At 40.5% G+C, this 26,491-nt stretch overlaps 1 protein-coding gene across 4 annotated transcripts in view; it reads left to right on the top strand.

The window, feature by feature from the left end:
• fermt2 (FERM domain containing kindlin 2) overlaps positions 1–26,491 on the top strand; it is a 40,327-nt gene that overhangs the window by 3,024 nt on the left and 10,812 nt on the right. For 2 of the 4 annotated variants that reach the window (XM_015350744.2, XM_015350745.2), the window contains exons 3-9: positions 13,709–13,942; positions 20,775–20,903; positions 22,965–22,997; positions 23,943–24,168; positions 24,274–24,376; positions 24,798–24,905; positions 25,929–26,063. In XM_015350744.2, the coding sequence (XP_015206230.1) occupies positions 13,709–13,942; positions 20,775–20,903; positions 22,965–22,997; positions 23,943–24,168; positions 24,274–24,376; positions 24,798–24,905; positions 25,929–26,063 (968 nt within the window). The remainder of the gene's footprint in view (positions 1–13,708; positions 13,943–20,774; positions 20,904–22,964; positions 22,998–23,942; positions 24,169–24,273; positions 24,377–24,797; positions 24,906–25,928; positions 26,064–26,491) is intronic. The other 2 variants (XM_006632417.3, XM_006632418.3) reach the window with 1 other exon arrangement.

Raw genomic sequence — 26,491 nt, forward strand, 5'->3', positions numbered from 1 at the left:
CCTCCACCAGCACCAATGTGCAGCATCCACATTTAGGGGCAGTTCTGCAAATTATGCCATTCTGTCAGTGGCCCTTAAATTGGGAAGCTGTTTTTCTAGAATACAGCACTGACTTTTTTTTTTAGTTCATCCTAGTCACAATTGCCTCATTGTTTTTTCCTTAAAGGACTTGCAACTTAGAATGGAGTAGGCCTAAATACAGTAAATATATTGTAATTGTCATCTGCTGAAGAAACTAGCACTGTTGTTCTCTGCCTCTTGCAAAGGCTAAATTGTACTGTCTGTGTTCTTCTTGCAGTATGACAGTCATAGGGTTTCCTGCTGGACTCTGGAAAAGGTTAATACCAGGGACTGAATTTCACTATTTCACCACAAACGCATAATTAAGGTCTGCACTAATGCCTTTTGCTTTTGTTCAGTAAAAACTTGAACTGAACTCTGTGTAAAGGTAAGAAATGTCATCTCTTCTGGCTGATGCGTTCAAATGAATTAAAATATTTCAAATTATTTTGTTGCGCAAAGTTTTCATGGTTCGCATTTAGTCTTTCTGCCCTTAGACCTCATATAATCGAGGCCCTTATGTTTTGTAGTTGCTTGGGATTGAAGGGGCTGTGTGTGGGAGGAGAAGACTTTCTTCATTCTAGTGAAATGCCTTTTATTCCTGTCTGAGATCCTTGGCTGCACAGAGCTGTATCTGTAGACCAGAAGGCAGGGGGAGGGGCCATTGGAAACAGAAGTTAGCTGTTTTCTGTCAGAACTGAGTTCCAGAGAAAGTGTGGTGTATTAATGCATACCATCTTGAGGCTGGGAGTATGAGCAGATGGAGCTGTGCAATAGGGTCAAAGCAGTGTGTAGATAAGGGCTCTTGAATCTCTTCAGTTGCACAGTAGACACTCATCTTGTAGAGCAAGGGAGAGGATGTAGCCTACGGGATGGGGATAGTAGGTTAAGGCATGACTAAGGGTTGTGATTTCATATGTTCAGCCTCTTTATGCAAGTTTAAAAAGTGCTTTCTGCTGGCATTGTACTAGGGCCACTGCTTCCAATTATATCAGCTGAGGTCTGCTATGTAAAACACTCAACCATTACACCCCACCCTTTTCCTAAACCAGTGGACTTAAAGGGTTCTGTCATAAACCACCAGTTCTTATTTCAAATGTCGTATTTTCCAAGCATGCTCATTTGTCAAGCAATTACCTTGGGGGAGAAAAACTAAAACGAAAGCAACTTTGAGCTGGGTACCTCAGAGTGGTCAGTTTGCTAAGGTGAGTGCATGTCTGAAGACAGTTCAGTTCACTGGTATTGGGGAAAATTGTCTGAAACCCCAGCAGGGATATGGGTGGAGCATCTGCTGTGTTTGATTCTCCCAGTGATTCTGCCTTGTAGGGGAGAAGGAGTGTGCCCATGGATGGTGTGAATCTGCTGTTTAGAGAATGGACGGGCATTGAGGGATACAAAAAAAATTAGTATAGGCCAGGATCTCCATCAATAGCTGATCTGATTCACCTTCTGGTTTCCATCTTATAACTGGACATGATTTACTGAAATTGTCTGATTCATTACTCTGCAAGACAATCTGATCTATTTAAGTAATGCATTTCTTCTATTAATCAATTATAAATGTATCTTTTGAATTGATATTGCTTTGATCTATAAGGCTTTTACATTTTAGATGTTTAGTGCATCACATGACACTCCTGCAGTCTTTTACTAGTGATTCACTAGTAAAAACATCCAAGTTTTTTTTCTTGGATGAAAACCTGAAATGTATGAAGTATTAAATAATGCATGGTTTTTAAGAGAAGATTCCATAAATAGCCAAACATTGCTGACCACATGTAAATTTGCAGGAGGTCTTGCCAGATAACAAACACTGCAAATCATTAACTTAGAGTACATATTCTCAGGCATTAAACTGCTGCAGTGTAACCTGTGGAGCTTACATTACATTGGTAACTGGTTTGTGCTGGGGCAAAATGGTTTATTTTGCAGGCTGAAAAACCTGCAGTGTTAGTGGTGTTGCAATGAAGTCTTGCTGCTGGCTTGGTAGTCTCAAAGACTTCCACAAGCATTGGTCTTCTGAGAACTTTGTTTCCAGGATGTGCGTGTAAAGATGCATACTGCCCAGATCTTTGTTAGGGACCAGCGACTTCAGTCTTCAGGTGAGCCAACAGCAAATGCATTTATTTCCATCTCGGACCTCAGTGACTTAACTGAACAAGTATAGTGGGCAACACAACTTGGGTGTAAAATGAAAGGTGCCTCAAACTGACACCTGTAGTCAAGTCATAGCCCATAGTATTCAGCTAGATTATGAGTGAGACAAATTACAGTAGATATTCAGAAAGTTAATGGATGTCCCCGTTTCATATTTTGGTGAGCATTAATTCACACAGTATACATATCCATTCTGTCACTAAAAATGGAGTCTTTGCAATGAACAATTCAGCATTCAATAAAACCATTAGCTTGCTGTTTGTGCACTTAGAAGAGAAAGTCTGTGCAAAGGCTATTTGGCAAAACTGACCTATTGATAAGGCTGGCGAAGTAAATGGTAAATTTCCTGCATTGACAGTCAAAGGAAAACCAAAATCAGTCAGAGCGACCTGGAGTACTGAAAAGGGAATAACAATCCCTGCAAACAGAATGACCCACCTTGGTGGACTTCTTTGCAAAGAAATGTACCTCTCCCGAACTGATTACTATTGACTTTAGTTTATGACCTTATTGTTTGTTTAAGCTGTCTCCTGCCTGAAGGGGGGCGGGGAAGAGAGAGAAATGTTATAAATGTTCAAACATTGACCTGTAATTACTCTCAACATCTCCGGTCTAAGGGCCTTACGGATGAAAAAAGAATCTTATTGCAGTTAAAACCGTGTACCCCCGTGATCATCGTATAATCACCTACTGTATATGAAAGGCCCAGTAACACACGGAAATATTACAGTAAGTTATGTTATGCTGTAATTAACTGTACAATAGCCTAGGCAGGTGCTTGGGCCTTTTTCAGTGCATAGCAAACTGCTAACTCACCTTGGGAAGCCATCGGTCACTAACCTTTATTTTTCATAGGGGTCCTGAGTGGAATTTAACATTTTTCACAGACTACAAAGCTGTTGCTATATATGTGCTCTTTAATCATAGGTTAAAACATTTATTTGGCTTTTCAAATTGGAATGAAAGCAGATGCTTCTAGACCCTCCAGGACTTGGTTTTGAGATCCCTGTAACTTTGGAACATGGTTACGTTCAGTAGTCTTGCTCCATGAATCCATGCAAGAAGCATGGCTGTTCTGTGCAAGATCAAGTAAACATGAAAAAAACGTGTTCAAATGGCACATAAGCTTAATATGTTTGCTGTGCATAACCCAGCTCTTCATTTCACTTCACTTAGCTGCTAGTGACAGCACTCGCAGTGGTGGAGTGCTGCCTTTAGCATTTGAAGCACTAATGGTGCATTTAATGGCTTAAAATGTGAAATGCCAGGAAAGCGCACATTATTGATTACCCCATTTCCTGTTGAGTTCTGCAACAGCTTGAAGTTCTTAGGATGGAAAAGCTGTTTGTTTTTCAGTTTGATCTCTTTGACAATTCTTTTTTTCCTCTCAAGTATTACCTAATAATTCTGACATTTTGAGATGAAAGCAAGACTGTTCAAAGGGTCTGAGGGGTTGTATAGGTGTGATAAATTGGGGGTATGATACAAAAATCCCACCGCATTTACTGTGCTAATTGCTGCTTGACTCAAAGAAGGAGTGCCTTGTGTTCAAAGTCCTGGTGTGGAAGTCAGTGCCTACATTGAGATCTCCAAGGTACTAAGCCAGTTGCTAGTGTGTGATACTCTTGTTTGTAATTTTGGCTGTGGCCTGTTTGAGCTTTGTTGTATTAGTGTTTTAGCTGAAATGGGCTATACTGAGTTTCCTGGAGCTTACTGCGAAAGTAGTCATTTGGATTCCAATGCAGTAACAGAAGATGATTAAATAGAACCAGGCACATTTTGTTCAGACAGTCGATTTGATATGAATTTGCAATTCTCTTGTGCTGTCTGCTGTAATGGCAAGTATTCTTCAGCCTGCAGAGACTTTTCCTCCCCTGCTGACTTGAGTCATGTTGCAGATGATTTTTAACAGCAGAAATTAATTTGTTTTTGGCCTTCAGCGTCTCGCCCGTCAAGAAAAATCGGGTTGGAAGCAAACTGTAAATTGTTGAATTCAAAAACAATACTCGGAATTCTATAAGGTATGGAGTATCATTACACCATCTCTGCAGTGAATTCTTTATCTTGTACTAAATCTCCTGTAACCTAATTTCTTGTCTTTTTGGGTAATTCAACAATAACTTTATTTTTTGGGTCAGGCTAGGATGTTTCCATTGTAGGTTGTGCTAGTTCTATTTTTGTGAAGGTGGTGTGACTTCCAGCCACTACCAGACAGCTGTATAATGTTGCTGTTTGCTGGGTAAGCAGGAGGGGGTGGTCTCTGGCTGGATTGTGTGACGTGAGACGTGCTGTTAGAATTCCATAAAAGTCTTCTGTGGAGCAGGAAATGACTTCCAGGGTTTGGCATGTTCAGTCTCTGCTGTTGTCATTTTAGTATTTTTTTCCCTCTTGGTTTCAGGTTCTAAAACCTTTAACTTCTTGTATTTGTTTTAATGACTAGCCATGACTTCTGACTTTCCCCAATTTTGTGAAGCTGGGGGGGGGGCACTGCAGCAGCAGCTCTTGTGTGCTAATCCCATCACAAAAAAAGGATCCTTCAGCTTAATTGTTGCAGTCTGTTCATATCGGCAACTTAATACAGCACATCTGTGTAGATTGTACTGTATTGTTTCTGTTATAAAGATGCAACACTATAAAAAATCTCCACCATAAAACGTTTTGCAGACTTTTGAACCTGATTTGTGACTTTGGAACCAGATTGCGCTACAGTTTGTTGAGATGGGATGCAATTGGAGGAAGATGGCTCAGAGCTGACAATAGAATAGGGGATGTTTGGAAGGAAACAGCAGCCATTCGGATCAGGATGTGAAACTTCCTGTGTGGTTTTTTTTTTTTCATTTTAATTTTTTACTCTGGGATGAGGGGCTGTGGCCTGGGAAGGCTGGGATTCAAGATCTCCTCCCAGAGTGCTCTGCAGGATGGGGGCGGGGTGGCGCACTGTGCTGATTGACCTCTTTCTCTGAGACTGGAGGCCGTACTTCCTGCTGATTTATAGAGCCCCTCTCTATCTGAGGGATTCATGTTCTGCTTGTGTTTGTAGATGAAAGATGTCATGTAGCGTGAAGGAACAGAAGAATATATGTGATAATTCTCAATGCATTTTTAATAACTGAGGAACAAAAAATGCTTGTGCCGATGGTTTAAAGGCTCTGTCAAATTCAGCTACAGAATTAGGACCTCAGTCGAACTGCTTCTGCAGAATTCTTAGGCTTGTTTTTGTGGCTCACATCCTAAAACCAGGAATCTCTCTTGGTTTTTATGCAAAGTCTGGGTTGCGGCGCACTGGCCTCATCAGATGTGTTCTAGGATGTGCTTGTTTTGTGAGTACATTAATAGGCACAGTACAATGGCTCAAGCTATAATGAAGGTCTTCATCCTTCTTGTAAACATGTCCTCCTGTCTTAAGTGTAGGTGGGAGTGAAGCTAATGGTCTTTCGTGCTCTGCCAGTGGTGCTTATAGTCTGTAAATGAATAGCGAGTTTTCCTGCTTTTTTTTCTTTAAAGAACAGTATTAATCGCATTTGCTTTGCCGATTCCATCATTTGGCAGAAAATGTGGTCCGTTCCAGTGTGTGATAGTCCTGTATCCTTAACAGTCTTTAATCTTGTGTACAGGAAGTAGTTTGGCTAAGTAGGGGCCCTGCCCAGCCATGTGGCTTCCTGTTTCTTGGGTTAGACTTTGCAGTGATTTATAATTCCCTTATGTTGAAATAGGGCAAACTCTTGAACAGAATTTCCACTCCTGAAGCTGCTTTGCCTCAAACAACTTCTAAATTTCTCATTGCTTTTGAGAAAATAGTGGTTCAAAGTTGGTGGAGTTTAACAATTGAATCGTAAAAATGCGGTGGAGGAGTTCTTTGAGGAATCTTTGATTTTAGGGTCTACCAAGTACCTGGTGCTGGTTAAGTGGCTAAAGTGAGTTCAGTAATCCAGGGGTTATGGGACTGAGCCTTTTTACTTGGTAGTTTGTGGGAGACTGGAACAAACTACCGAGCCATGCTGCTGATACTGCCAATCTTGTTTCTTTCAAGAGGCATCTGGTTGATTGTTACATGGAACATTAGCTAGTTTCAACCGATAGGTTACAAATGATTGGAGACCATTGAGATCTTATGTCCTGTGTCATATCACTAGTTGACTGAATTGATTTTGGACATTTGGCTGAGCAGAGCTGGAGGTAGGCTTAGGATGAGTTGACCAGGATGCTCTCAGCTCCTGGTGAAATGGCAACATGACTCGCAGCCAGCAACAGGCTTGCAAGTGCCTCTCCTCCAGTCAGCATTGAACCTTGAGACGCATTAACGCAAGAATGGCTCAGAGATAAGTTAATGGAGTACTGTCTGTTGTTTTCACATGTGAGTCCTTCGCCCAAATAAGGTGAGCTGTTAGCTGGGACATGAAAATACAACTAGAGATTCCAAATTGGTTGGGAATAAACATAATTGGAATACATTATTAAAGGAATCTTGGAGTTTCAGTTGTGAAAATTTGTTCTATGACTGTTTCCCCCTTTGGTGAAAGATCATTACAAAGTCAGGCCGTGACTTAGAGGTTGATGCAGTACTGTTTATGAGCTGGATGATAGTTCAGATGTCTTTAGAACGGAGCTTTAATAATATTTACTTAAATAGATGGGGGGTTTACACTTTAAGGGTAGCTTTGGACACTTGGGTATGCAGAATATTCACGGATAGACTTTTTCAAATTTATCATAACTGCTTTGAAATTATCTACGCATTTAATATCACTTTAGTTAATGTTCAACATTCTAATTTATTTTACTGGCAAATATTTAGATTCTTATAAGACAAACCTCATTCATGCTTACCAGTAAGTGCTGTGTGATTCCAGGGTTATTGATGTATGAGTCTAGTTTCAGATTATTTATATTGGTTAATACAGGCTTCTTAGCTCTTTGCTCCTGTCAAAATTTCAGATGCTTTTCTCAGGAAGGTTTACGGGCATGAATAGGTACATGCATTATCATCTTTGATTTGGTGGAGGTTTATAGTAGATCAAGCCTTTGGGACTGCAAGTTAAGTCAGTAGGTATAGTTAACATGCTCAAGAGTTGCAGTTTTGTTTGGTATTATTCTGCTCTGGCTGTACGACCGAATGGCCTATCCTGAGAGTAATTGTAAGAGAGGTCTCCTGGATAGCTGCATATAAACTGGTCATTTCACTGCTTGATGAAATGATATAACTCCCTACAAGTTTTAATGGATTAGTTGGCCAGATTCTCAATTCTCTCTGCCGCTGTATGACTTGTCTGTTTTTAGTTTGAAATGTCCCTTCTGTGGAATCAAATCTCCACGCATAAACAAACGTTATGTGACTTAAAGGTTTTCTTGTATTTTTCTTTGTAATATTCATAGAAGTGTTTTATAAACCCTAATTCCATATTGGAGAGCATATAGTAAATCAGAAGACTGTTCTTGCATCCTTTCTTTTGCTGTTGCCACACTATCACTGGGAACAGGTCTGTAAAAGTTAGTGCTCTCAGGACCTCAATTGAGTAACCCTTCACTGAAGAAGAGCGTGTAACCTGTGTGCTTCTGTGGCCTGGGTTTCCGAGATCCTCACGCCGTCTTCTGCGTCTGGGAAGCATCCCTCTGAGACTGCTAGCTCACGTGCTGTTGGAAAACGAGCAGCCTGCATTTAAACAAGGCTGTGTCTGTGTGCCCGAGGGATTTACTGCTGTTCCAGCTAGGTTTCAGGGCTGTCTAACATTGCACTTGAGAAATATCACTACTGTGTCACTGTCCCGAAATTCTGACATTTTGTGAAAGAAACACTTGGGAAGTGAACAGCCCATCTTGAAGGCACCCAAGCTTGGACAACTGTTGCGGTTTAAGTGGATGTAGAGTGATAGAGAGGGGCTTTTAAGATGTTCTTCAGTTCCAATCCACCTGGTTCCCTATTTCCCAATCTTCAGTTCAGTTCTGTTTTTTTTGCCCAGGAGCTCAAAACCTTCAGACAACAGCAGGATTAGAGTCTGAAGATTTGAAGGGATTTTCCTGCATTTCACTTGAATCCCTTGGCTACCGATTGGTTTTGTTTTGACGCTGAAGGATTTGTAGAGGTGTTACCATCCTAACGTGACTAGACTTTTTTGTTTTGTTCTATTTGCATGATCAAGTTAAGTGCCCTGCCGTTAAACCCCCACCACTGCTTGTTTCCCTCTGGCCGTCTCTGGTTTCTGTTAATAAGATCAGTCAGCCTGTAGTAATTGAGCTGACCTCTCATCCTGACCATGACAGTCCATGGATTCGTTTCTGTGGACAAATGTCCAGGTCTCTCTGCTTTTCTTGCACTTGAATACGTGTAGAGTTTTATTAGGTTCTGCTTAGACCATTGTAAGGCTGATTCAAGCTATCATTAAAAGTGAAATGAAACTCTTCAAACCTTGTTATTGACCTTAGTGTTTTATTAAACCATGATAATTGTCCCTTATGTCAACGGTGAATGTAAACCTTTATCAGGTACATGTGCCTGATGCTTAAATGGTTCAGGTGTTGATATTACAAGCCCTGTGAAAGAGGGTGGAAAAAATGTTTTTGGATGGTGGGCATTATCTGTAATTGAGCACTTGTTTCCTCTTGCTTTTCATTGCTGGTATGGTTGCTGTGTGTGCTTTTTTTCCTGGTATTTTATCAGATGCCTGTTTCTTGTTAGAGAAGATGTCATCTTGGAGAGGTAGAGGTCAGTCATATGCTCGGCCTGGCCCATCCGCTGAATGAGATGTTTAAGATGTTTTCTGCAGTGTTTTAGGATAGAATGCGCATGTGCTCTGGAAATAAGGAGTAAGGCATGGCCTAACCCTTGTTGTGTTTAGAGTGTGGTCACCAAGGAAACGCTAAATAGAAGCAGCCTTTTTTTCTGACTAACAATTTAATGATTAGAACTGTAAATCTCCATTGTAACTTCAAACTCACCAAGGAAAATTGTGTAAAGAACACATGGCGACGTACAAGCAGGCAAAGGGAGGATGAAGGGAAGATCACGGTTTTGTCCAGTATTTGAACATCCTCAAGAAGATATTTTCAAATTGTGACCTCATGTAGTAGTATGCAGGCCTTTAAATGGAGCAACAAATTAAAGCATTAATAATAGTTACTTTTGTATAATGAAATTACTCTGCTCAGTTGTATGTGAATTAACCAAACAATTCGCTAGAAACCTAATGTGCTAGAAAGCAAATGTTTTTCCACTGAAAATCTAAGGGTTGCTTAATACACGGAACAGGAGAATATTTCATATCAGTTTTGTTTATTATTTTTGCTGCAATGTGACACAACCCAATATAATTTCATAGCTTGCTTTCATAACGTAATGGTTTCTACAACGGTTGCTTAAAAAAAATCAAAGCAATTTCTTAGCTGTATATTCATCAGATCTCCCTTTTCTAGGAGAAATCTATGGTCTGACACTTTAAGGTTTTGTTAGGATTTATAGATCAAAATCTACCACTTGCTTATATAATGGACAGGTACTAATCATATTACTCCTTGCATGTATTGTCTAGCGAAGAGCGGAAATGCATTTACAAATGAGATTAAAGGAACAGGCCCTTTATTTAGGGTATAGTTAGTGAAAAACGAGGCTGCTAGAAAACGTTTTCTTGGGTATAAAAACAGTGTAGGTACAGGTATGGCACAAGAACATGTATTCTAAATGAGGTTCTTGGTTTCTTTGTTTCTCGGGACTGCCAGACTATATTTCTTGATAGATGGCCTTTTAAAAAAAAAATGTACACTGAAGTGTGAGGCAGGCTTGTAAAAAATGCATTTTATTTTAGTGCTTACATCAGATATCTGTTCTTGGCTACTTTTAACCACCATAAAATTGCCTTGCAGAGAATGAATTCAGATGAGGATCTGATTATTTGCAGAATAGGCACTTATGAAATTGTCAACTTCTGAATTGTATGGGATGTGACAGCGACTTTCAGGAGTTTCAGGTGTTTTGCTTTGTTTCAGAACCCGTTGCTTTTGTCTGCAAGCTCTTCTTCAGTGCTATTTCCACACAGCGGGAGAGTGTCGCAGCACTACAAAATAGATAGTGACCATCATAGTGTCTTGCAGAATTTGACTTTCATGATTCTTCTATCTGATGTCCCGCCCCCCCAAACTGCAAACTCAATTCATTTTCGACACTACCACAATCAGAAAAACACAAATTGGCCATGATGAATCTATTGATTTTTCTTCACTTCCAAAAAACAACCTTTTGTTATTGTCAGGTGACACAACACGGGGAGCCACTGTACCAGGCTGAAAGTTTAGCAAGTGTTTCGTTATTTGATGAAAAGTTTTTTTGGGTGAAAAGGTGGGGATTGTGTATAGTACGATATACAATTCTGAATACCAGTAAGGAACATATTTAGTTGAAAGGGGATACTCCCAAAGAACACTTTTTTTTATAGGTTCATAGCTCCATCATCCTTAGGTTTTTATTGAAGTTATTTTTTATTTGTTTTCAGTATTTTGTGTGATGTGGCATTCCTGATTTCAGTCTAATCTCTATGCAGTGTATTTGAGGATTGTTGCGATATTTTCTTCTGCTTCCTGACACTGTTCTTCCAAGGACTCCAGGCCTGCATTAAATGCAACCAATTACTTAGTCCTCTGATTTAGCTCCAGCATTACGTCACCCTTGCAAGCTGTATTTTTAGCTTGCGAGATGCTATTGGCATCTTGGAGATTGAATTACCGGCCCTTATTGAAGCGCATGATGGATGGATGCCGGCGCAGTTATACACAACAGTGAGGTCATGGTGAAGCCCTGTGAAGCAGCCAGTGGGCTACAGCAATGGGGGGGCAGGATGTTTGGGGAGTTAACTGCTAGTATTAATGAACCAAATCCCCCGAAAACTGCAGCGTGCTTCACTGTCTGGCCGGCCGAGGTAGGCAGTACCCAGCAGTCCCTGGACAGGCGACAAGAGCTGAATCACACATGCCCGCACATAGACATTACAATGTTTCGGGGAAAACTGCCCATAAGGATACAACCGATTCCTTTTTTAACTACCTTTGCGTTTCCCCCTTCTTGACTGCGAACCAGCCCTCAGCTTATCGAGGGGGGAGGAAGCCCCTTTACTTCTTCCTTTCTGCCGATTGTATGTATCCTTTGGACTGTACTCCAACAGTGAACTACAGGGGCCAGGCAGAATGTGAACATCCCTGAAGGGGACACTGAGGGAGTTGCTGTCACGTAACTAACAAGAGAACCACTGCTGTAGTAAATCACTGTGGAGGGGAGAGGGCATAAACCGGTTTCCTCCAGCCCCGGCTCTGGATCTGACCTAACCCAATATAGCACTTCACCCTACACCGTTTAAATCATTTATACTTGTTGCTAGGGTGACAGGGATTTTTAGTTCAGCAGACTTTTTTTGCCGGGTTATGTGCTGTCCTGATAATTTGAAGTAGAGAGTGTGAAAGTTCCTCTTATCGGAATTTCTTTATAAGTAACCTGCCAGGAATGCACTGTCATTTCTGTGATCTGGTATTTTTTCCATTTTAAATGAGTTTATGAAGCCAATATTGTGTTATATCGTATAAATAAACTGCAGTCTGCATTTAAAGGTATTTAGGGACATCCTCTTGATGCTTGGCTCTGTAGAGACCAAAAACGGTAATGTATCAATAGGGCTTGAGCTGAGCTGTGTAGACTAAATAGAATGAGTTAGCATTTCTTGGTTATTCCTGGGATTACTGTTGTCAACAGAACAGAGTGTCTGGCAGCCTTGACTGTTTCCTGTTTGTATGAACACCTGCTGTCATTTGGCTTTAATGCTGATGTGTAATAGATTGAGCCCTGCAGGCCTGCGTCAGTTTAGTGACGTGAGGTGCAAGGCCTCTCCCTGCTTACAAAAATGAAGGCTGAATGTGGTGTCGACGTGACTGACCATTCTAATTCACTTTCAAAATCCAAATGTTTGACTTCTTCATGAAACATAGAGAGGCATTGGAAAGACTTTTCATAGCCTCTTCTGAGCTCTTAATACTGAAGTATAATGAGTTCTGTGTAGCTATAATATTGGGCTATTTCTCTCTTTTCTTGAGCTGACAGTTGAGGAGTGTGAAACAGCTTGTGAAAAGTTCCCCCCAAAAAGTCATGTTTCTATATCCATACAGGGAATTACTTTCTTTATCGAGTGATATATGGTTGAGTAATATCTGCGTTAAGTGGTCGTCCCCTAATCCATAGTAACATTTGTGTTTTTTTTATAAAAGGGCACTTCTGGCTCAAAACAGACTAAAATAAGCCTAGAAAAAGCCAAATAGGAACTCGAAGAAGTAGAAAATGTGAGTCACTGAGTCAGGGTAGGTGGGAGTGTGGTTCAGAACATACTGGCGCTTGGTAGGATATGTAACTGGACACCAGTGGAAGTGTTCGTCTCTCTTGCTCTGGCCACATGCCTGCAGGCTGACATCACCACAGAGGAAACTGGAAAAGACGCTGCGTAAAGGTTTGACTGATCCCGACATCTTTTATTGTTTATTAATGGCCCCCTGAGCAAGACGTTTTCTCCAGTTGCATGGCCACTGTGCCTCTGAGGCGGATAGTCTCCATCATAACTAAACGGATACCGAATACATTAGACAGCCACAAATCCCAACTCCCCCACAAACTACACTTCATTTTTGCTGGGGAAAGGCGCATTCATCAGATCCAGAAACTTGGCATTCCTCCTGCTGTTTTCTTTAAAAAAAATACTATGTACTGTGCTTGTTTTATATAAAACTGAACTTTCCAATTGTAAATCCAATCTTAAGAGTTGGTTCACTACTTGAAACCCAACACCCCATTTCTTTGCTAGTTTTGTTTAAAGATTGCAGTAAACTGGCTGCTTCAAGTTCTGTTAATCTCTCAGTTGGGAAACCTTTAAACAAAGTTTCAAAGAAGCTGCTGCTTCAGCCAGTTACTTAAGTTTCCCATCATTGTAGTCCTGAGGTGACAATGAAAAAGGACTGGATTAGTGTTGAATGGTTAAAACTCGATTTGAGAACCAAGTGCTGAACTTGATACTCTAGGTAGTGCATGCTGAACGATTTGGTTTAAAGCGCACCTCTCGCTCTGTCATTTACTTTCACCATTGTCCTGTAAACATGAGGCCCCCCCTGTCAAACTCGGTCTGAACAGTCAGTCCGTGGCTCGACTGGCTTTTCTGGTGTGTGTTGTTGGTCATGTGACCTGTCACTTTATACTTTTAGCAAATGTGTCTATCTGTATGGTAGTCTTAAATGTGTATGTACAAAGTTTCGGAGTTTGCTGGTATTAGGCTTGAAGGGCCTTTAAAATATTTTTATTTTTATCTTGGTCTGTGAAACGAGCAGTTGTTCAATCCAGGGTTTAGTCATTATGCCTCTGTATGACGCAATATATAAAACCTGAATTGGAATAATGTTGTAAAAGGTTGCTTATGGATATAAGAAATTGTATGCGCTGTGGATTCCCATGTCCAACGTGATCTCTCATTGGCTGCAGATGTGAAGAAGGACTGGTCAGACCACGCCCTGTGGTGGGAGAAAAAGAAGACTTGGCTTTTGAAGACCCACTGGACGTTGGACAAGTATGGGATCCAGGCGGACGCGCGGCTGCTCTTCACCCCCCAGCACAAGATCCTGCGCCTTCAGCTCCCCAACATGAAGCACATGAAGGTCAAGGTCAACTTCTCCGACCGAGTCTTCAAGGCCGTGTCTGACATTTGCAAGACCTTCAGTAAGTCATGTGCTTTTGTAGCCATTTCTTGCTCAGGGTTTGGTGTTCAGTGGATTGCAAAACTAATATCCTGCACAGACTGTTGAACTTGGATTGTAAGGTCAGAGGTCTTGAGGCATGGACTATAGCCTTGGCTGACTCTCTTTTCAGACCTTTCCTGACTTGGGCTAATTCAGAAATTGATGAAATTACAAGTGTGTCATAGTCATATTGTTTCCATGCTGCTAGCTGTTAGCGTCATTTCAGACACCATTTATCCCTCTGTCTGATTTAATAATCAGGTGGAATGACCAGTGAACGGTGATTTATTCAGGAAAAAAGAAATCACACCATGTTCTCGATTAGATTTTCTCAGAATCCAGACCAAGCTATTTGTGCATACTGAATTGGTGGCTTTTAAAGTATGTATGTACAAAGGCTGCTCTTTATTTATTGAATGTTTATCTGCAAATTAATTTTTTCACTGACTTGACATTTGGCACACTTGAATTTTGGATTTCCTTTCAAGCAGAAACCAGTTGTTTTTTTCTGGGGCTGGCTGCTAAGTATAAGTTACAAAACTCCTTTCTAATTTTGAGGTTTTGTGTTTCAAATCTGGGTTGTTGAGGTAGTGAAAATTACATTTAGTAAACCAATACCATACCCTTTCAGATTCTCGTTTGGAGTTCTTGATGTTTATAATGTTTTTATATACAATATGTAAAGGCTGTGTTGGCAACCTTGAAAATGTGCCCTTGCTCTTTAAATGAGGAGCCAGCTATGTAGCAATGGAGCTGGAAACCCTGAGGAGCTGAAAGGTTCTATTGCGTGTTCCATGTTTTGTGCTATCGATGTAGCCTTGACAGACTCTTGGGCAGATTTCTGCAGGAACTTATTGAGCTTCGCAAGAAAGCCGGTGTAACTAAATATACCACGTTAGCCTTGTTTACCTCATAAAGCTGAAAGCTTGCATTTCTCCTCAATCCTTCAAGCTCGTAGCTGTTAGCAGTCAGATAGTTTGGTGGTCTGTAATCTGTATGCATGTTCTTATGTAAGACTCCGGTAACTCTAAACCAGTAGTCTTACGGACACCTGACCTTTACAGCTGCCTCAGTTGTCAGGTAGAAAAGCCATAAATTCAAGATGTGCCTTAGCTACCTTAAGACTCATGTTAGCCTGACAAAAGGACAAAAACCTTTACAGGCATTTTTTTTTTCCTTTGCTTTTTTTTTTAAACCTGTGCAAAAGAAATAAACACATTAAAGTCCAAATTAATTTCCTGAAGTAAAGGAATAAGATGCAAAGATCCCCTCCCCTGAATATAATGCAGTTAGCAGGCTTTCTTGACAAGAGCTGAAGGCAGCATTTCAAGCAGCTGGATGACTGCTTTTACCACTGCACTAATAAATCCATTTTAGTTTCAGAGAAATTTGGTACAAATTGCTCTTGGCTGTCTTGGCGCATGCCAGATTGTCAATGGGTGATTTAGTGGTGCTGGATTCATCATTTTTACTTTTGAACTTTGTTTTAGAACTTGCTACAGTTTTGTAGTATTTATAAGGTGCCGGGTATTGGCTTTGGTAAAGTCTTTACTGATTAGCTCTTAAGGGTGGAAAAAACCCTAAGAAATCAATGTTAATTATCATTGATCTGTTTGCTTATCTTTTTTTAGATATGTGACAATGCTACAAGGATATGTGTCCCCCCCCCCCCCCCCCCCGGGTTAAACTATGGATTTTTCTCAATGTTGTGCTTTAAAGATTTTTTTAGAACATCAAATTCAATTAGATTTTTTTCGATGGTTTGCTTTTTCTCCCCACTGAACTTGAAATATAAAATCAAAACAGGACCGCTTTTCATCCAGACTGATTGGCAGCAGTTCCAGACAGGGAGCTGAGTACTCTTTGCAGTGTTTTAGCAGCTGCGGGAGAGACAATAAGCCTTCAGTCTGAAATCAAGATTTATTTTTTCCTCTGCTGAATGATCGATTTTCTCTGGAAAGGGACCTGTGTTTCAGTCAAATAATTTGGTCATGCGATAGCCTCTTCTGGTGCTGGTACAGTCCAGATTATCTTTGATACGTTATTCCAAAATGCAAGGATAGATTTGTATACAGGAGTTTGATATTTTCTGTTTGAATAAATTTAACCCGTGATCCCCTCTATAAGTATTATTAACATGAATAAGTAACTGTCAGAATAGTATTAGTGAAGAAATCAATCTAAATCTTTAGGCAATCCCTTGCAAAATTGCAGAATGAGTTCAACTGACACCAGTGTTGTCATAAACCTTGCCATGTTATTGAAATTTCACACCAATCAGACACTTGTCCACCAACACTTAGGGAATCCTAGTCTTGGTATATACTGAAATAGTTTTATTTTGATTGGGTCAAGAAAATGTATTGCCATTGCTTTATAGTAGTACCCAAAACAAGCAGTGATAGTAGAAGTACAGTAAATTCACCTGGTGAAACCAAAAGACTATTGTACAAAATAAAAACATTACTTAAATGATAGGTCTCGAGTTTGAAAAGTGAGTTTTGACTTGTCAAGAGGTACAAAGTGCAGTTGATGTGGCATTACACTTTCACCTGTCTGGATTCTAGTAACAAGGCATTAGTAAAAAAAAAAAACATTCTAGTCCACGAATACATCTGTGCTGTATGTAGGCTTATTACTTACGAAAGTGGTGTTAAGAGAAATGAAGACCATGTAGGAAAATACTGTTTTTGGGGGCTCAAAAGATGTTCTATATAACATCCTAATATTGCAAATGTAAAGCTGCATAGCTTAAGAATGGTCATTCTTTCTACAGAGTTTAAGTTCCCTGACTAGTACTTGTGTTTCAGACTAACACTTGATAGTGCTCACTGGTAAGGCAAGGAGCTGGCCTTTTCTATTTAGCACATAATAGCAATTGAGTTTGAGTAGTTACGTTATGCCAAATGTACAAAGCTCGTTTCCCTTGTGTGGACTGAAGGGTGGAAATGGTGTTCCGTAGAGTGGGTGGCTTCAGAAGATAGTCAGACGCCCAAAATGTGGGGGCTTGTTTATGAGTTGCTAAGGATTGTCTGCTTTTGTGAATTAAATGTAGGCTGTGAAGGAATTATGGATTGCTTGTGTGTCTGTGGTTGTTGCTTCCCACAATAAATGCTTGTGTTCGTGGCATTTGCTGTTTTTAATATCTTTCTCAAGATGTTGATTTTGCTCAGTACCGGCAACCTAGTACTGTGCTCAAGGATTCTGCCCTTTTAGCTATTGCTTTGTAACTATTGCACAAGCTTCTTTAGCATATTATTTGGATTATTTAACTTTTTTTACACTGTTCTATGATTTCAAAGACAAGCAATATCATTTTTTATCTTTGCAATGACCTCTTACAAATATCTGAAGATACAGAACATTATTCAGTGTGTTACAAGAAGTTAATTACAGTGCTGTGTCACTTCTGATGTGGGTGAAGACTTCTTGACTGTCACTTACTTTTCAAGCCATGGACGTTTTGAGTTGTGTGCGACTCTAGTGTATTAAAAACTAGATCAAGGGAATTACTCGTGCATGACTTGTGGCTTCTGCATGTGCATTTTTTTTTAAAAGCAAACACTGCTTTGGGGCATTTATGACTGCTTGGCCATTTGGCTGTGCTAATGTCATTGATGTTTACATAGTTTGACTAAACTAGGACAGCATTTTGTCTTGGGCACATCTTCTTTGACATTGTGGAAACTTTAATATTTCATTTTCTTGCGCTTTCATTTTAAATTTTGATCACCTCAATAAATACTGAGAATAAAATAATGAAACGACAGCAGTCGGAGAATTAAACAATTAGGTACAGATACAGGTGTTGCCAAGAAGGCCTGTAAGGTTACATAAACTAGCCTTCACTGCATTGAGTGCATGCATGTGGTCCTGTCCACTGCCACAGTTTTGTAACAGAGCTTAGATAATCCTTCTCTTTTCAACATTTGCCACATAAGTCAGTGGTGGTACAATATAGCCTGTAATGTGCATTTCCTCTGCTACCATTCTTGTTTGACCCGAGAGAAGTGTAGAAACAGTAGTTGCTTCCAACTCTCATGGCATTAAAAGCGCTCTACCATCTTGAGAAATAGAGGAGGCTTGGGCTTAAGTGACCAAGGAACCCCATGACCTTGACTCTCCAGCCTCCCAGGTCCTTGTGTAGACTCGCTTCTACTCCAGACAGCACAGAGCTGTTCCTTCTGTCACATTCAGAGTTAAATGATTTGAAGGCCTATGCTTCCTTATTCTCCCATGTGCATGGTGGTGGGGTTTGTAGCTACGAGCCACAACATACACTTGGCAATCCTGTGTTGGGATGGTATAAAAATAATTGGATAAATTCTTTACTCTTCTGCAGTAACCACTTCAAGGTTTCAAGGTGGAAATAAGTTGTTCTGTACCCCCTAACAAAATGTTTTTTTCTACCCATAATCTCTCCTCGGTCTAAGAACCTTTGAGGCATGCTGATTGCCCAGCATGAGCTTTGGGAAGCATATTGCAACTTGTGCAAGGAGCAAGATGATTGAGGCAACTAAAGGCCATTTTTAAAGCACTGATTAAAACTCACAGCACTTAACTGCACACCAAGACCTGATGCAGAAATGTCTAAATTATTTTGTGACTGGCTCACAGACTGCTTTTCAAATCTTAGCTGGCAATCACAGCCTTGAAAGTATTTCCTTTGCTGCATTGTGCTACAGTTAGTTATTTTTTTCACCCTCTGAAATTGAAAGTAAAAATATTTGATTTATTGATGAGAAGCACACTCTCCCTGACTGCTGCATCCTAATTTAATAAGTATATCCACAGATGTTGCTCTTCGTAGCCTCAGGATAGGATATCAATGTCTTGTTTTTTTTTTCCCACCCTTGTAATATTCCAGCTGCAACACCTGCAATGTATATTTCACCTCTGATCTTTCCGGTATTGGCCTTCTCTGCCATAAGCTACATTCTTCTCATTTCTTGCGTTTTTCTTTGCAGTCCTTTCATGTGATTAATGAAAAGAATTTGTAGTTTTCATCTGCTCAAATAGCACTAGCAGCACCAGAAATTGACTTTCGAAAAGCGCTTTGGCAGTCCGTTGTCATTTTTAAGCAGATCAGCTATTTTTTTTAAACAGATTCCCGAGACTTTGCAAGTGGCATATTCAGTCAGCCACGGTTTCTCTCTCTTCTACCCCTGTCCTCCGCGGCCCTGTGCTACAGTAGAGCAAAGCCCCTCCTCCCAAGTGCGTTATGGGTGTGTGCAGGCCCGCTGCTCTTATTGCTGTATAAGGACAGAGTGTTGTGCTGTTTTAAGGAGGGAACAAGCTGCCATCTGGTAGTCCTTAAAACCCCTGGAATGCTTTTGCTTTAGTAACACAAACTAAACAAGCCGTCCTCGCCAACACGAAGCAAGCTCTTATTCTCTCCTTCTCGCACTTTATCCTCCTCCATTTCTGGGAAAAATGAGAATCCCATTTCATGCTTCAGGATCCCGATTGAGAGCAGTGTGGAGTGGATAGTTGCACATTTAAAAAAAAAAGTCAAAAGTCATCCAGGCACTTTTAAGGACTAAGGAGAGAGATGAGGCTTCACTTTTGGGAGGCGCTGCCTGGAATTTCTGAAGATCTGATTGCATGTGTTTGACATCTCACGGTTTATTGTTCCAAACACTAGCAAGGCATGTCCAAAATGTCCTTAAATTAAATTGTACGTATTACATGAAGTGCCTTCTAATGCATCCAGTGGGGGAGGAAAAATCGGGGAAAGTTGAGTTCTAATTTAAGAGCCCACAGATCACAAACCTTTTTTTACAGGTGTTTGAGCTTAATTTAAACACTTACCATGTTTACTTAAGTATTTAATTTGTTGAAGCAGATGAAGGGTTTGTGTTTAATTGCATTGAAATATGTTCTTTAAAGGCTGACCACATTTATCTCTTCGGTATGTGCTCCTGTGTGGCAAATTATTAATTTCTATCTAAAATGTGGTCAACGTGATGTACAGTACCTCAAAAATACAAAGTTACGTACCACACTGTTTTCGGGGTGGCCATTTCTTTTAAAGGTCACTGAAAGGGTGAGTGAGTCTGTGCTGCTAATTAACTTTTTAAATTGGGAATTAAACATATCTTATAAACTGTTTCATGTGACTGCTATACCTAAGTTTAGAGCTTTTGTACTGATGTGTAGAAACGTTTTGGAACTCGTAGATATACAGCATTCAGCATCCCAGTGTACAGGCTGCAGTATATAAAAACATTGGGGTTTGCCAGAATCTTGGGCTCTGGCTGTTTTTTCTGTAGGAGTTACCATTATAGGACAAGAACTGTGGGCACTGAGTCATACAAGCCACTAAACCCTGCTTCCCTGCTGGAATGCTAGTCCTTGTAAGTCTGCCTAGAAGTGAACGCATCAGAGCTTGCATGTGCATTTGTGCACGTCTTGTTTTCAGGTGGCACTCTGAATGGAGGATGTTGTAGACTGGAAGAGGGTTGTTGGGGGCCCTGAGAACCACAGGATTTTAAGATTTTCCGTCCCACATGTACAGCTGTTTCCAATTGTTTCCCCCTCTAACCCTTTCACACAGATTTATGTGCAGTGGGGCCTTGCCTCATGAATCCGTTTTTTTTAATCAAAAAGAATTAAACTATTATAAATTAAATCACTTTAGTATACAATTGTGAATTGTAGGTTTTCCGTATACTTGCATTAAAATCTTATTCATCCTTCCTGGCTTTCTCAGAGAACAGCATGTAACCTTTGTGCAGTTTGCTATTTGCTGTTGCCAGTGTGACCGATTTCTGTTCACAGTACTGATGGGCTGCCTTCTCTTCCCCACTCAGATATTCGCCATCCCGAAGAGCTGTCTCTCCTCCGGAAACCAAGGGACCCGAAAAAGAAGAAGAAAAAGCTGGATGACGCTGAAGAGGATACACTAGAGTTGGAGGGGCCACTCATAACTCCAGGATCAGGTACAAACATCTGTTTTTAGGACATTTCTCTCATGTGGTAGTATCTGTAGTTTTGCCCAAGAGTTGCCATAAGCAACACAGGGTTTTTCTGAAGGCAGCAGAGACGCATATGTGCTTAGAGTACTCTCAGATGTCTTATAGTTACCTTGCAAATTTAGAGGTGCTTTTTTCCTTGGGTCACAGTTAGGTGTAGTAGGTAAGATGACCAATGCGTTCCTCTGAAGATTTGTTTCTTGGGTTGTCTAAATGAATGTGGAAATATTGTTCTGAGTCCGTATTAAGATTTTAAATTCTGTCACCAAAGATGATGCTTCCATTTTAAATTAAAAACTTTAGCAGGTACCTCGTCAAAGGTATGGGTATTGAATGCAGTATTTTGACTGAATTATTTCACTTCTTACGCTTCTTTAAGTTCTTACCAGTTTGCCATTTTAGTATGTTGGGTTACGCCCTGCTCAGTGGTAATGAAGTAAACTGATTCTAAACGCATTCCAAACCTGCTCGTATTTGAACCTCGATAAACATTAAATCGTCTTGAACAGTCTCATTCACATGCAACCCCCTCCCTTCCATCCTGAGCCAAACAAACATCTACTTTGTGGACATTCCTGTTGCCTCAGGGTGAAAGCGATGGTGGGGAGAAATGACAGACGAAGCCAAACACTTCCAAGAATTCAGCTCTTGTTTTTGTTCATTAATTTCATTTTAAGTCATGTTAGTTCCATTACACCTTAATTTGTGGTGGTGGAGGTCAAATGTTAAAATATAAAAAAAAGATTGTTGAATCTTTACCAATTTTAGGTTTTCATCTGAAATGTTAATTTGTTTGGAATTCTCGGTATGCCGTATGGACGCAATTTATGATAGACCTCCTGTTACAACCAACATGCATTTATAAGGTAAAGTCTGATTTGAGCAAGCTGGTATAGGGTAAAAGAGAAACATACGTGCTTTGAAGGGGTGTCTTTGTAACTTATTTTGTGTGGCGCAATCTTCTTTTGTGAGTATATTCAAGAAAACTTTTGAAGAGGGGAAAGGTTGCATTGTTATGGTATTGTGGTAAATTGAACTGCCAGCTGGTTTTCAAATTGGACTCTAGGAGCTGTGTCCCATCATGGGGAAGAGAGCTGGCCTCAGTCCAGATGCGTGGGGTCAGAGTGCTGGCCTGACTCCAGCAGTGTGGGGTTGGGATAATGTGAATTCTCACTGTGGCGCAGCTTGGGGCCCCCTGTACACTGATCCCACGAGCAAGGCTCAACATGGGAGTTTTCCTAGGGTGTGTCATCTGGAGGTGTGAAAATGTACTTTTCTGTTCTGCAACATCTTTGCATGTAAAATACAGCACAGATCACGATAGCCGTTCAGCAGCAAAACCTAGTTTCCAAAGGACTTGAAAGGACTTTTTGTCGTCTTTTTCAAATCCGTCACTCATCACAGTTTCATAAACGCCAGTCTGGATTAATTTAGAATATCTGGATATTAATTTAGGCAGAGCTACTGTAAATTAAGGTCTATGAAGCCTGGCCATAGGTTAAAAGGGCAGAACTCATCTGTAGAGATTGATCCACCTGCTGTGGGCAAACATATTTAGGTTTTTCAAAATAATGGCATTAATGAATCTGATTTTTCTATTGAAATACTTTTTGGGGAAATAATTCACTGCAGTTAGAGCAGCCCTATGTTATAGAGGTTGCTACTTTGGGACCTGGGTTCAGTTCTTGACTGGTTTGCCTTGTGAGTAGCATCTGTAATTTGTCCCTTTATATGCATCCTGTAGTGTACCGGTATACCACCCAGGGTGTAGTCCTACCTTCCACCTTATACTTTTGAGTTCTACACAACATGTACAAGGAATAAGGGGCTTTGTGATGTACATAACTGTTCTACCTTTTAATTCCTGTTCTGTCTGCTTTTCATCTTTTTGTTTTCCAATTTGGTAACCTGTATACATCAGATTGGTTGCATGACTGATCAGTCTGATTTTCCATCTCTTTCACCTTTTCTGTCTTTGAATTTCTTAATCTGTCGCTTCTTTTTCTTCCTTCCTTTCCACTTTTCTAGCTTCTGAGGTTATATACATCGGTCCTGTCAAAGGTAAGGTGTCCTATTTCCCAGACTTTTCCTCTACTGCCCTTCCCCAACAGAGAAAAGGTGGTCTGGTCGATACAAAAGGGAAATTGGGAGATATAAATGATAGCAGGTCAAAATGCGCATTTAATTTGCTTGGATCATTAGTGCAAAATTGTTGATTTAGCTGGGTACTTCTTGGTTTCGGTTTGGCCAAAACATCTAGGTTTGTGATCTGTTTTAAGTTTATAATTGTCTTCTTAGCCCTGTCCTGTTTTTTTGTTCAATACATTAAAACCATCAAATGTCTTGAGCTTTCTCTGACTTTTTTCCCCACAATAGCTTATTGAAGAACCTTAAGCTGACGATCCTCTGTACACAGGATTCTCAAAACCCTTCCCCAGACTTTTTGAAAACTAGTTCTTGCAACCTCACTTTCCCTCTAGCTCTCTAAATTTGCTTCCTTTCCCCCCTCAACTGCATCTTATCATAATTAGTATATTGATTTCACATCTAAAGACATTAGAATGATTCACTGAATTGCTATGGACTAAAATGGTGGGTAAACAGCTTAAACTGTTCAGTAAATTAAAATTGTACGTGGTACATCATGCGTCATAAAACCTTGAACTTGGTTATATTGCGGTCGCTGGGTCGAGACTAACCTTAGTAATATTGACTGCTATAGTCCCATTTGGAAAATAATTAGGAGGGTCTGACACCTTTTGACTGATATATGGCATGTTTCAGAAATACTGTAGTTCATGGAAGATGCACTGGTGGACTTCTGCTAAATTTTTCTTGGTTCTAAAGTAGGGTCTAATATGAATAAGCTTTGTGTGAAAATTTGCACAGTTTTTGTTTGAATTGTAGTTGTATGCTAACAATCAATGCGTTTATGAGCTATGCTTCAACTTCATTCATTCCATATGCAAAACTCCAACAACGTTTATGTCTCGCCTCTTTTTTTAGGGAGCATCTACTCTAGCCCTGGACTTTACAGTAAGACCATGACGCCCACCTATGACTCTCGAGATGGGAGCCCACTTTCCCCTACCTCTGCCTGGTTTGGAGACAGCCCTCTGTCCGAGGGCAATCCCAGCATCCTTGCTGTCAGCCAGCCCATCTCTTCACCTGAAGTCCTTGCCAAGCTTTACAAGCCTCAGAGCCTCCTGGACAAGGCAAAGATTAACCAGGGGTTAGTATGGGTCTGTGGCCACATTAAAGATCTAAACCAGGTCAAGATCTTTTGTTTTGCTTGAGTTTGGAAAGTTTGCAGAGAATCTGATATTTTTTTTTTAAGGTGGCTGGACTCGTCCAGGTCTCTGATGGAACAAGACGTGAAAGAAAATGAGGTGCTGCTCCTTCGGTTCAAATATCACAGTTTCTTTGACCTCAATCCCAAGGTACAAGCAACAAATCCTTTTCTGACACGTTCACTAGCTGCTGAATTTTCATTATTTTAGTTAGTCCACCATAAACTGGCCTTAAAATTTCCTATCACAGGTCTAGAGTAACTTCATCTTCTTAATTAAAGCACATTAATCTTGCCTTGTTCTTAAAGGTCTTTTAAAGCCTGTAAAATAATGCATCTACTGTAACTTCAGGTCAATCCTAGTTTACGTGCTCAAAGCATGCTTTGAAACGCCATTAGTCATATAATACTAAACCAAGGTAAAGCTGTGGAAACATCTACTTTTTAAAAGGTGCTTAAAGTTTTGATGCAGGAGAGGAAGTGCTGGATTGCAGTAAGTGTTCCTGTGTCAATTGTTTTCTCAGCTGTGAGGTGGAATCGCGGTGTAAAGGTCATTTCTTTTGCCTCAACAGTATGATGCTATCCGTGTGAACCAGCTCTATGAGCAAGCCAAGTGGGCTATTCTACTGGAGGAAATAGAGTGCACTGAGGAGGAGATGATGATGTTTGCTGCCTTGCAGGTGAGGAGCAGCACAAAGGCTGAATGTGAATGGAGAGCTTGCTAATGAGACAGATCTGCTTAGCATTCTAGGAATGTCAAAGCCAATGTTTTCTCTATGTACTGTTTATCTCGGTGTACTGTTGGTTTTCTCGGGGACTGACGGGATTTCAGTTAACTGCCTGTCCCATTTGTAACGACGTGACAACAAGGAGAGTTTCCTGCAGTGTTGGTGATCTGAGCTCCTGCTGGGCTTGGCAGTGCTATTTCAGAAGCTCATAAAACTGAATGACAAGACCTTGAGACGCCTGGCTGTCCTCACTTGTGTACGCGTGTGTTTACATTGCGGACTGCATGGACAAATTTAACTCTGAACTTAGGAAGGTTTGATTTTAGGTTTTCTTTATTCGGTGGCCTTTTTTCTTCTAAAGTTCCCAATTTTTTATTTTCTTTAATGCGTACAAATGCATTGAAGACTGTCGCTTCCTGTGAGTTAACGCCACAATCTGGATTAGGTTTCACTGGGTACAGCTGCCATTGCAATGTGTATCTGAGCACCTTTCACCTGGAAATGTCAGCACAGCTAAGTATAGCAATTAGCCTGGCATTTACTGCAGTAAAGGTGCTTTTTTTACCAGAAGGCAGCCAGGGAGTCTGCCTTGGTTTCAGCCTTACCGCTGTCTTCCCCTCTCTGTTCCCGCTGTGACTTTTCAGGTGGGAGAAGTATGACAGCATTCTTTTAAATGATTGTCAGAGAAATGTCCTGCGACTTTTGAATGTCTAAAAGGAAGAAATGCCTCAAACTGACTGGCATTGTCAGAGTCCACAATGATGCAACTGTGTAAGACAATATGGCATAAAAATGTTCAAATGTGCCTTTCACCGTTCTCGGGGGATTGTGGTTATTTTCAGACAAGTTTCTTAATCAAATCAACACGTTAAAAAGCTGTTTTGTTTGGCAGGCTTTAGTTGCAGTTTTTACATTTTTGTGGATAGTGCTAAAATGGTACCTCTCAAAAACCTCTGCTCTGCCTCTTTCCTGCAGTACCACATCAATAAGCTGTCCATCATGTCTTCAGACAATCATATGAACAACAGCGAGAAAGAAGTAGACGAGGTTGACGCAGCCCTGTCTGACCTGGAGATTACACTCGAAGGGGGAAAGACCTCTAACACACTGGTAATGTTTCTTTATTAAGATGCATCGATTGTTCGTTCCAACACTGGCTATGAGAGGACTGTATCACATCTGTTATACATATTTAAGTTTTAAATTTAAAGGGCATAGGTAGTGTGGGTTTCGGTATCAAACATGTAACCATGAAAAATGAAGTACAGGAATATTTCAGCCAGTGAAGCAGATGTGTTCCATGATATCGCTTTGCTATCGGAAACGTCTTTACCAAAGGCAGAAATAACATATGATGTGTTCGAGGTCTTCAGAGAAGGGCTGTGCAGTAGTAAAATATCATAAGACACCATGAAATATACACTCTACATAGATATTTTTAGAAAACATTAAGGTTGCATACACTCAGTGCCTTGTGCATTATCGGTGCCTGGCTGAGTGGAACTGGCGCTGCGTCACACTGTCCACTCAAACACTTA

The sequence above is a fragment of the Lepisosteus oculatus genome, chromosome 8, assembly GCF_040954835.1.
Source record: "Lepisosteus oculatus isolate fLepOcu1 chromosome 8, fLepOcu1.hap2, whole genome shotgun sequence".
NCBI classification, from domain to species: Eukaryota; Metazoa; Chordata; class Actinopteri; order Semionotiformes; family Lepisosteidae; genus Lepisosteus; species Lepisosteus oculatus.